The 12,658-nt window shown below is 45.5% G+C and overlaps 1 protein-coding gene across 3 annotated transcripts in view; it reads right to left on the bottom strand.

Moving 5' to 3' along the window:
* rgs6 (regulator of G protein signaling 6) overlaps window positions 1–12,658 on the bottom strand; it is a 59,794-nt gene that overhangs the window by 39,713 nt on the left and 7,423 nt on the right. For 2 of the 3 annotated variants that reach the window (XM_035616744.2, XM_035616743.2), the window contains one exon: window positions 11,842–12,252. In XM_035616744.2, the coding sequence (XP_035472637.2) occupies window positions 11,842–12,129 (288 nt within the window). In that variant the 5' untranslated portion in view covers window positions 12,130–12,252. The remainder of the gene's footprint in view (window positions 1–11,841; window positions 12,253–12,658) is intronic. The other variant, XM_035616745.2, reaches the window with a different exon arrangement.

Genomic DNA, 12,658 nt, shown 5'->3' with positions numbered 1-12,658 from the left:
GAAAATGAAAATGGAAGAAACGACAATAACTCACAGAAAAGTTGTTCCGTCTGCTAGTTGATTATCAGCTGATAGAGATCCAGTATCCTATCGGCTGTCTGAATTCCGTTTACTGGTCGAATGCAATGAGCCGTATCACGCCGTCTGTGATGTAGATATTGTTTGTGTTTGATTTTCATATTTATGTCAATAGACAAAGGTGTCCGTCCGTCCAACTCTCATGAACGCCATAACTTAAGAATCCATATGCTTATTATGACAAAATACACTTAATACATTTCATTAAATTGTAAGTCTGAGCAGACATGAATGGATCAAATTCATCTTCAGTTCCTGTTTCTATTAGTCTGAGTTGTGCCTGGATCAGGGCGGGGGGGGGCGGGCACTTTGTGTTACATTGTTCATATGATAGTGCTGTATTGATCCCCGTTAACTGCAGCCTTATTGATTAGCAGAGGCAAAGAACCGTAAGGCGGTGATTCGGGCTTTTCTTTTTTCCCCACAACGACACACAACAGTTCAAGCAGACGATTGGACGCACGCTCGTCATCAGCTGATCGCGCCGACCTCACCAGCACATCGGCCGGTGACATCGGCCAATCACACTGCAACTCGGTCGGCCCGCTGGAGGCTTTTAATGCAACCTTGCCCTGGCGAACTCTCTGCACCACCACGAAGCAGGACGCCGATAAGAGGAGGCACGGGCACATTTACAGGAAGAGATTAGGGAGAGCACAGGAGCGGCGCTCTGTTTGCATGAGTGTGTACGAAAATAATCCTATTATCAAATTGTTAACAGTACATTAAAGCTCATTTAAGAGACAGCAACAGTTTGAGCTGTACCTACTCATACATTGTAGTGTGTATACCGGGAATTGTAGGGGTTCTAACCCTTACTCACAAGCTCTTACTCTTGTCTCCTCTCTGTTTTTTTGAATGTGGAGACATTTGGAGTGCACTTCTATTGACATGTAGATGATGGTCTGCAACTGTGACCGAGAATCCCTGTTTCAGCGACATTTCAAACCAAACTAAGATAAAACGTTAATGTGTATAACAATGGAGTCAAGGACGTCGTGATGAGCGAGCAGGAAAATGATGACGTAAATGTGCAGTACGGAGCTTTACGCTGACTGTGCTCTGCTGTCCGGGCCTGCAGCATGATTCTGTTCACACACTGATCCATTAGGGTCGTTTTTTCGGCCACAGGCTGCAGCGGTTTTCAGTGAAAAACCTAAAAAAACAAACAGCTCAGCACTAAACTGGAGAAGACAGATAAGCATTTAGCAGCTAAACATATATATATATATATATATACATATATATATATATATATATGCTAAAACGCGTGAATATCGGGCTCACAACTTTTTTCCGCTGCCCCCAAGTGGTCAAAGTACTGGGAAGTTATTCCAGGGTCAACTTTACTAAAACTACTAAGTCAATATTAAAAAACGTCTCACAATCGCAGAGCAACTCGATCTCTGAAGATCAGCTCAGTTCACCTGAGGGCGACAAAGTCAAATGAAAGCCATTAAACATATTCTAACCTTCTGTCACCGGGTGACAGGAGGGCTGACGTCAGTCTCCGCCAATGTGTCCATCCACCAACAGAGCACATGGAGAGAGTGTGTGTGTGTGTGTGTGTGTGTGTGTGTGTGTGTGTGTGTGTGTGTGTGTGTGTGTGTGTGTGTACTTTACACCCTGTGGTATATAGACCAAAGACGAGGACGGACCCTGCTCCTGTATGCTCCACATGAGGTGATTTGAATCTTGAAGCTTGATCACACTGTTGGCCGACGGCCAGCAGACCACAACCGCCACATTGCACTTTGTTTTGTGCCCGTTTACAGGCCTCTCCGCTCACGTTGCACTCCGTATGCTGCTGAGTGTATTTTCTCCGGCTGCTGTTGGCAGAAGCCTCCACAACCTCAACCTGTTTGGATTCAGCTCTCTTTTCTTTTTCTTCATGCACCGTGGGGGCTCTTTATATCTCAACTGATTCCCGCTGGGGGGGGGGATTTCTTGCGATGATCCCCGCTTGTTATTCCAAGGGGGTATACTCTGCTTTGCCGCAGCGGGGAGCATTCGTAAGAGTCGAAACACGCCATTACCATTAGACGCGAGTGTTCACGGCGGAATTAAAGAATAACGCGATGAGGTTCATTCACAGATCCGTCCCCTCCGACCCCCTCGTTCACCAAGCTAATCCGGCCGCAGCTCATTCACAAGCCGTGCGCGAGGGCTTTTGAACACCTTCATTGGTCGAAACCTCAAACGAGGCCTGCACAGTTGTTTTGACCCCCGATAACTCTGCATGCACCGAGCCGGTGAGTTTCCCCTGGCTCTGTTCCCAGTGGAGCTGAGACACAGGCTGGCCTACTTTTCACTTCACTGAAATATTCGTCTCTGCCAAGACACAGAAGCGAAATTATGCAATATGGGGTAGACGGAGAGAGAGAGGGGGGAGGGAGAGAGGACAGTGCAGTAATATGATATTATGAGGGGGTCCACGTTAAATCACAAACGAATGCCACAAAAATGTCTCATTGTTACACAATTTACTCAAATTTCGTATTTTTTTACTTCCTACTCCCCTGCATTTATTTATTTAACAGCTTTGGCTCCTAGTTACTTTGCAGATTCAGATTGTTACCGCGATATAATCAAAAGATAAATCACCGTGTGTTATTACAGATTAAGCATCGCAGCAAATTACAGCATGAAGTCGGTCAAATGGGCCAAACCACTACCAGTTTAAACATATTCATATTCTATCCGATGAATGTGATTAAAGGACACATTTCAATTACAGTGGACGATAAAGATGCATCGCAAATTGCACTACATCGTAAAATTGCGTCGCAATCCAGACGCCGGTTACATTTCAGAAAGCATCGGCTGTTTGGCAAAGCCCCCAAACTAATGATTTTCAGAAATTACACATTTACCACACAACCAGATCCTGTTTCCCGTCACAAGTCCCTCGAGAGGGTCCACGATGAAGACGTTTTCTTTCGTGCTGTAATCATATGCAGCAAAACCCCCCCATGGTGCTTCACAGCGTAAAATAAAAAAAAGCACGCAGGGGCAGTGGTCTCTTGAATTTCGCCTTTTTACATCTACATGTTTTTGTGGTTTATGATGATGATATAGATTCATGCTTTGATGATTTATGAATGTAATTAAATGCTGCATATGGCCCCTGGGAGGCAACGATTCTAAACAGAGAGCAACACTGCAGGAATCCGATCTGCTCTTCTCAGATCAATATTGGTCTCCGGCGATTGTTATTCATGTCACCTTAAGCTTTAAAGCACGAGTGTCGAGCATTAAATCTATGCCAGAGTCAAAGACATGATGAAAACTGCAATACACATAGCGAAGAGTCTGGGGCTGCACAGGTTCGGGAAAAACCCAAAGGGTTGAAATGAAGAGCAAAGAAGGCGGAAAGCAAACTCATCTAGGTTGAACCGGAGGAGAGGGGAGGCGTGCGGTGCAGCTGAAGATTGATTGGGGCGGGCGGAATAAGAGACGGAGCGGAATGAGAAGAGACGCTAATGGAAAAACGATGTGTGGTCCTACTTCCGTATCATCCATCAGTGAGGTGGGGGTTGTCTTTTCTCCTTCCTTTGTGTGCGTAGTGCACTGTATGTGTGTCCAAATCCTCCAATGCACCCGGGGCTACACACGGGGAGCGTGCCTGACAAAAGTTCACATTCATTAATCATAACCTGCCACTTGACGCCGCAACCTCTGCTACCTCGGTCCCCGACGTCTCCGAGCTCCCTCGCAAAACTGGAGTCAAGACCCCCGGGTCTCACCCACTTCCCCCGACGCACACAATGCTTGGCCTGAGCAAAAATGTATGGCGTTTATTGAATCCCAAAAAATTTGGATCTGATACGGGTGCACAAAACAGTGTCCATGAGCGCCTCCAAAGAGCGCAAATTTTGAATAATAAATGAATATCATAGAAAATGTACCGTCTGAAGAAGACAGTTTTTGGATTATCTCATGACATGAGACGACTAATATCACTCTCATTCAGTGTGAAGCGGCTGACCCGCACCAAAAATATGCCAAGCTCCGCCTTGGAAAGATCACAAATTGACAATAAATGTAATATGCATCATTGACCTGAGAAAAAAACATATCAGCTGCTCGGCACACATCACTGAGCCAAACAAACGTGACAGGACAGCAATGCTGTCATATAATGAGGTCTATCATCTTTGTTTGCGCAGGATATTCATAATAATGCTTGTGGACATGATTTATTGATGTTGAAATAACAATACCACCGTAGTCAGGACCGTCCCGTCCCAGCTGGAGGACGATAAGAGGGGCGGCCCTGAATGGACTGTGTGCGCCGTCTCATTATTTTGGCTCCGTCTGCTCGGTCGGCTGCTGAGAATGAACAGAACAGGTGTCGCCACACTTTCCCTTCACAATCGTCCCTGGATGTCGGGAGCATGTGTGTGTGTGTGTGTGTGTGTGTGTGTGTGTGTCTGTACACGTTGGAGCTCAAATGCTCTTTGTGTAGGTGGACCCTTTGATGTACAGTCCTTTGTAATTTCTGCCAAAATTCGACAAGCGAGAGGGAGCCTGCGCTATTACGGTCCGGAAAATGCCCTGCGTCATTGTTTTCCCCGACAAAACAATATGTTAATCCCCGTTACGCCATGAATATCTGTGAGATTAATTAGGGATTAAACTATTTGCTCTTGGGACACAAGCCCACGTTGTGTACAACAAAGAATTATGGCGCGACAAAACCCAGATAAACAACAAGCTGCTCGCTTATCGAGCTTTGTCGCACACACTCATTATTTGCTGTGAGTCACCATGGGCATCATAAATATCTCTCACTTACAATGCGCTCAATCACACACACACACACACACACACACACACACACACACACACACACACACACACACACACACACACACACACACACACACACACACACAACCACACACACACAACCACACACACACAACCACACACACACACACACACACACACAAAATCACACAATATTGTTTGTTGTCACTGATGCATTGCTGTGATCTTCATTATTAATCCCTGGCTGCGAACCAAATTTTTGCATTGGGATGAAAATAAAAATGAAGCCTGTGTAAATATAACATCAAAATAAAAGTTGAGATGACATGTTTTCTCTGAAACACGAATAATAACATTCTTTGATATCACTTCAGTCGTATTTGTTAAAGCTGATCAAATGCAAATTATTAATTTTTTTATTCTCTCATTGTGAAAAACATCGTATTTCCAGTTGTGAAATACTACATTAAAAGTAGACACACAACTGAAGTCAGTGCCAAGATATATGAATATCTATCAACTTGTTGTGTACAGTATCACTATCAAACCAAAAAAAAAAACAGCCAAGAGACTTCACTCATGTGCTGCCAAACCCAACACACACACACACACACACACACACACACACACACACACACACAGGCAACCCCCCTCCCCCCAACACGCCTACAGATTGTCCGCAGTCCCTTCACATTCATACGAACCGGGTGCTGACAGCAAGCGAGGCCGAGCGGGTTCCCCCGACGCCTGCTGTCCGACACAACCGGAGCATGACAAATACGCTGATGCCTCAATAGCCCCACAAAAAAGACGACTGTCAGATACGAGTAAACAAGTGCATGCGGGCTTACAAGGAAGGAGTCCGGAGACGGTTTCAGATCAGACTCGTTCGAGTGCAACTGGCTGCAAAGTTTGTCGTATGTTTCTTCTCCGGCTGTGGTGCTTTGATTATTTTGGGGGGATATGACCTGACACACAGCGGACAAGAAACAAAAAGGTTCCACTCCAAGCGCTTTAGGCCGGACTTTGCCGAGCATTCGTCATTAAAGCTCTCACTTTGACGATTTCAATATTCCCTCTTCGTGCCGGTTACTCGTTCAAAAAGCAGAGACGCCGCGTTGAATCGGCGCGGCAGTGAGTGCGCACGGAGGAGGATTAGTCTGGATTAGAACTGCGGTGATACAGGAACTCAGTGGGGGCTCCAGGATGTCATTATTTCTGCAGGCCCAGGGAACATGCTCCCTCCGAGGGAAGGACTGCTGCCACTTTCTCCAGCGCCTGCAACAGACCTCAGCCCCGAATTCATTCGTTTCACAGACTTTACAAACTGTGACAACATTCCTGTTCGCTCACTGCTTGCAGGTTTCAGAGTGACAGGCGACGTCTCACCAGCAGGATGAATTCTCAAAATGAATGTCGCCTACTCAGCTAAAAAAGTTGGTCGGATTTTTTGAGCAATAAAAGCTGTCGCCAGTGCCAAACGGTGTAACCTGAACACATCGCCAAACCCGAGCAGAGATTTGATGGAGGGGGGTGGGGGGAGAAAAAGGTGATGAGAGTGATCATCCTGTCGTCTCAAGATCTGCAATTTAAACTCCCCTAATGAGCATCTCACCGTCGCCTTGATTTGATTAGCTCGCCGCTCTCTACCTGCTCTGTTGTGATGAGCTCTCCTCGTACGTCTGCAGGCGGCTGCGCTATGATTAGATGTGGATGTGGCAAGTCATTCACAGAGTGGCACGCAGCACGCACACACACGCACGCACACACACACACACACCGAACACACACACACACGAAAAAATAACATGTCTCACACTTTCATGCAAAAGTACAACTAAGTGCAGTGGAGGTCATGAACACAACATTCCCTTCTCAGCCCAGACAACACTTTGTGGGCCCTGTTTTTTTCCGACAGTGTATCAATACAAGGACACTGATGCACACAAACACAGACGTTGTGCTCTAAACTGAAAGAGAGAGAGAGAGAGAGAGAGAGAGAGAGAGAGAGAGAGAGAGAACGACCAGAAGATTAAACCACCGACTGTATAATTCTGTATTTTAAGGAAGGCCTCTGATTTATCGTGCCGTTCCACATCGTCGCCCCCAAAAACCACCTGCGCCAACACACACATTTCTGGCCAAGGTAAATGGAAGGAGAAGAAAAAAAAAATCTCCCTTCTATTGCGGCAGGCGACATAGGAAGCCACAAGGTTGAAAATCTGTCCGGCTGTGTCGCCGCTAAGAATGAGGAGCGGTCGCTACGTGATCGAAGTACCAATCTCGATCCGCGGTATCTGCTCGGATACTGGCGCCATAAGATTTCAGGAGAACTCTGCCGCGTGCGAGCCGTGATTCATGTTCTCGGCCGGCCAATGAATATCTTTTGCTGCCGGAAAATTCCGTAATAAATATACGATGGGTTGCAGTGACTATAGACATGACTGGAATTTTACGGTTCGTGCCACCACGGACCATACGGCCACGGCCTGGTGCTGGTGTGAAAGTAGAGCGGTTCATGTGAGCAATAAACAATTGTAGTTATCAAATTAGTTCAAAACGGTAAAATGGGATCACACAACTTCATCCACATAGGATGAAGGGCCTATGTCCTGGTCCTCAATGAGAGTTTAAAGTTGTTGATCTGACTTGCTGGCATTTCATAGAAAAAAACAATAGAAGATTCCTTCACATTTCTGTGAAAGTAAATTTATGCATTTCGCCTGTAAAGGCACCCTGAAGATTTCAAAGGGGAATGGGGGAGGCGGCTCATATGAAAAGGAGCAAATATTGCGGATCACTTTGAAGTGTTCTGGACATTTGGCACATGAACAAAACAACAGAGCAACACAAGCAGGCGCGCGCGGCCTCAGCTGCTGTGGACAGGGCGTCCAACGGAACGACAAACAGAAATTCTTACTTCGGGCTCAGGCTCTTCAAAGACCCGACGAGGGGGGAGGAGAAGAATACAAGCACTTTGCCGTTTAAATCGTCTAACAGCTGAGAGTAAATAAGAGAGTAAATAAACACCAGCTATAACGTTTTATGTATATATATATATATATACACACATACACAGGTTTGTCTTGATTTCTTGGTCACGGCTTATAGTCCTTATGAGACATTCTGTGTCAAATGAAGTATTAAGACGTGATGAGCGATTTCATTGTATGAACAATCGGATGAATCCTGCATTTTAAAAGTAGCGGATGTACAAATATTTCTCTTCATTGTAGCACCGACAAGCAATAAAGTAAAAACTGTACCGAGCAGGTCCTTCGAGGACTGATACAAGGGGGCCGCATCCGCCTGACTGTGGCTGGTACCACCTCCCGGCCCCTCTGTCAGCGCACGTTCCAGCAGCTCAGAGGAATATGGGAGCAGGTATCTGTATAAACAGCCTGTTGAGCAAACAGGTCTGCGGTTCAACAGCTGCTATTGTCAGACCGCAGACCCGGGGAATAATGGAGAAGGCGCAATATGCCGGAGTGCACGCACATGGCTGTACAAACACGCACGCCGGGCACATACACACAATTGAACAGCGGCAAACATAAATACGGCCATTTCTGTATCACGCATATTTTCTTTATCTCACTCACTCACTCTCGCCATAATTGCATTGCTATCTTTGTGAGGACATAGTCCCTTATCCGAACCTCAACCATGACAACTACATGTACATGTACTGTGCAAGTACTGTACAAGTACTGTACATGCCAAACCCTAAAACCTGAAGTTGTGACCCTCCAAACCTGAAAAGAAATTGAGGACTGGCCATAATGTCACTCCCGGGGTCTAAAACTGGTCCTCTCAATGGCAGACATTATAAACACACACACACACACACACACACACACACACACACACACACGCACACGCACACGCACACGCACACGCACACGCACACAGTTTGTGAGCAGATGCAGACTGACATGTTTGAATTCAGGCTGGTTGAAAAGGCGAGTCAACACTCTCCACTCTTGTCAACAGCACTGAATCACATCACCTCCCGTGTGTGTGTGTGTGTGTGTGTGTGTGTGTGTGTGTGTGTGTGTGTGTGTGTGTGTGCGCGCGCGTTTGCTCTCTTATCATATCTTCCATTGTGTGTGATGACAATGACAAATATAATCTAGTGGTGAAGGAAAAGGATATTCAATCTGATACACACAGACATGTGCTGCATGTTGTGTTGCAGTTTGTCCGTCCGCTCTGGGAATAGGGTAAAGATGTAATATATTAGAGAAGCGGTACAGTACACAAGCACAATGGAATAGTATAAAACAGAATACAAATCATTATTAATAAGAAAATAGAACATTGCCATGGGGTAGAAAAGCGTAAAATAGAGCCGACACCAAAAAATGAATAAAAGAGGAAAAAGAGAAGGAGGAAGACGAGAGAAGACCGAGACATTGGGACGTGCATCATCATCTATTTTGGCAGATGAATGAGACCCTGTAGACAAGAGGCATCAATTCTCCTCCTGATTACTCTTCATGCACTGACCGAGTATCAGCTCTCATGTTCCACCGCCATTTAATCCTCCAACCACTAGAAAGTCCAGGGGGGGGGGTTACAATCAGGAGCTCTTCTCACTCTTCTCCGATATTTTTTGAGTGGAGCTCTGCAGCTTCCCCACCAAAAAGGTTTGTCAACCAACCCCCCGTCCCCGTGCTTGTGGATGATTGATGACTCATCCAGGGAGAATAATGGGACCGCGGTCCAGGGCATACATATTTCATAAGGAGCAACCCTTTCGTGTAACAGCAAATGTTGTGAATCGGCAGCTGCAGCTTACGACCAAATAGAAATATGAATGGACGCTGAAAAAGTGGTTACATCTCATTGTGAATTCATTTTTTAGAATAAGTAACGTCGAACTGAGTTATTAGTTGTTGATGCACAATCATCAACTGATGCCCGATAGAAGTTGCGTTACTCCATTTTCCTCTGCAGGCCACTACTACACCTGTTCATTCACACTAACAGAGACGTTTTCATAAATTTTCTTGGAGTAAAATCTATCTGGTGCGTATATGTGATATGTGTGGTTTATGTGAATAAATAATAATAAAAATCCTTAAGCTGGAGCGTTTAGATGTGCGGATCTTCTCTCTTTTCAAACCCTCTGTGATATTTTGTTGATCCAGCTCCCGTCAAAAATGTTTTCTTTTCCAATTTTTGTATGACTAATGTCTCTATTATGAAACAATGGATCACAGAAAGATCCAGTTATATATATCTAGATATATATATATCTAGATATATATATATATGTATTTCACTAAGAAATCAGAGCATTTCTTTTTCGTCGTAGGTGGGCGTACTCGATAGAGACCACATAGCGGCTGCTGTATTTACACCTGAACTAACCTTCGCCGTGTGCAGGGACCAAGTGCGGTAGCGTGAGGTGCGGTGACATCCATCTGCTCCGTCACACTACACACCTCTGTTCATCTCCCTCATGTCACACTCCTGCTGTTTGTGTACCTGCCGCTCATTCTCTCCCCCCTGCACTTTATTAAAGTGGTTTTTTTTCTTCTTCCGCTCTCTACTTATCTTTTGTCTTCTCTTCGTCTCTCTCTCTCTCTCTCTAAATAAAAAGCTTAAAGTTCCTCCAAATATTTTGTTAATCTTCGTCTTGCCTTTCCTGCAAAAAAATGTGTATTTCAACTACAATGCTAAGTGACTGTGTGGACCTGCTGCCTGCTGGTAAAGCAATACTGACACAAAGACCATGTTCTTGGCCTGGTGCCCCCACTACATAGGGAGAACAGGAATATCACCCGATCTCCATGAGGTCAAAGGTCAGGCTCGGCCTCAACACGACAGCAGGGCGGACAACAGAACAGGGGGACTCACATCCTGTCATTACATCTGTCTCGGAGTCTTATTCGAACACTAATTCATCTTAATTTATAATCAAATCCAATACAACAATTCCAGCTGTTCCTTCCTGGTGGTTAGATGAGACCAGTGTTTCATGTCACAGCCCACAATTCAATGAATTTGCCTTTTACTGACTGAGAGCTTTCTTTTGAAAATCTGTCTTTCAATACTTCCACCATCTGCCCAGACTCCCTGAAAAGCTTCGGCTCAGCTCTAAACTGGAAAATACTGTGCACATGTTCTTTAGGAATAGACACACCCACTTGTTTTCTCTGGGATGGGGATTTTTCCCCCCCCTGTAGTTTTCTTATTTATAGAAAAACAACTCTTCCCCCTGAATTAACCGTACCCCTCATAATACAGCGAACCAATGTTCAGTGAATTATGGATCCCTCAAAATATTGATATTCCTACTAAATGTTGAATGTTTTCTTTGTTTATTCTGATTTCTCAGACCCATCTCTGACGTAGACTGAGCCACTATCACACGTGCACAGTAGCTTCAGAGGGTCTTCAAACCGCCGTCACTTAACACACATCGAGTTGGAGATTTAATTTTGAATTGACAAAACTGTCATGTTTGCCCAATCTTGGCGAGTTGTTTTTTCAAAAGCTGAAATCTCTCGTTTACCAAAGAATTCCGACCCTCAATTCAAAAGCCACTTTGGCAGCAATTACATCTTCTCCTCTTTTTTTTCAAATGCCTAAAGATATTTTTGTCGCTTTGTCATTAGCATGTGTGCAAAAGGTGAAGGGATGTGGATTCTTTCTGAGGAGCGTTTGTCATGAGACATTTTTCCCGTTTTCCTCAAATTCTGTGCCCAGTCTGGGTTTCAGTGTGTTGGATATTCCACTTCCGAAGGTGTCAGTTCAAAGAAAAAAACATTAAAAACTACATTTCTGGACTCAAATACTAACAACCAAGCTTTCTTTCTCATGCTCGTCTCTGTTCTACAAACAGCCGGTCACCGGGGCCAACCCTGGCCCCCGGCTCACACGGAATTCACAGCCAGCAACATGAAACTTTTGCCAAAACATCGCCGGGACAAGATCTCCTCAATATTTAAACCGGCCTGTGGTGTCTCTTTTGGCTCCTACCTTTCTGTAGACTATCATGTTGGGGGAGTTGTCCTCGGGGTCCACGCTGCTCATGGACCTCATGGACAGCAGAGGTCGGGTCGGGGGCATCTGGACTCGTTCCTTGGGTTCCTCTGCCCCTTCGCTGGGCTCCGTCGCCTCCACGGGACTCGCCTGCTCCTGCTCCTCCTCCTCCTCTTCCTCTTCTTCCTGCTCCTTCTCCTCCTCCTCCCGCTGCTGCTGCTCCTCCTCCTCCTCTTCCTGATGCTGCTGCTGCGGCTGCGGCTGCTGAGGTGCCTCAGCCATCATTACACTCTCTCCTTCAGTCTTCACCTCCTGCCTTGCGTTACCCTCACTTCTTTATGTGTGTCACACTTTATCTTCCTCCTTCTTCACGTCCTCCTGTTCTCTCTCATCAGCGTCTAGAAGCTGCTGTGGGGAGGGAGAGAGGGAGAGAGAGAGAGAGGGAGAGATGAATTAGACGACTCACTGCTGGGCTCCAGTCTTCTGTCAGCAGACACACGAAGGACGAAATACGGGGACGTCGTAAATGATCCTAGTCTTTCCAGTCATCTCTTCTCTGCAATTGCCTCCCGCTCGCACCGTCACCTGAGACTGAACTTACGGGAAAAACAGAGGACGTCAAGTATAAGTTTGGCTCTTTTTCTTTTTTTTTGTCACTGACCTTGAGAATTTAAAGGATGTTGCACTTTCTGTCACTTTAAGTTCCCAACAATTCCTAAATTTGGAACTTGCCGCCAAGTCCATTTCAAGACTTAAATCTCAGCTGTATTATATCATTGTGTTGTTGTTTTAAGCCATGACACGTTTTACCTGC

The sequence above is a fragment of the Scophthalmus maximus genome, chromosome 18, assembly GCF_022379125.1.
Source record: "Scophthalmus maximus strain ysfricsl-2021 chromosome 18, ASM2237912v1, whole genome shotgun sequence".
Taxonomy (NCBI): domain Eukaryota; kingdom Metazoa; phylum Chordata; class Actinopteri; order Pleuronectiformes; family Scophthalmidae; genus Scophthalmus; species Scophthalmus maximus.
This window is presented reverse-complemented; position numbering and strand designations above follow the sequence as displayed.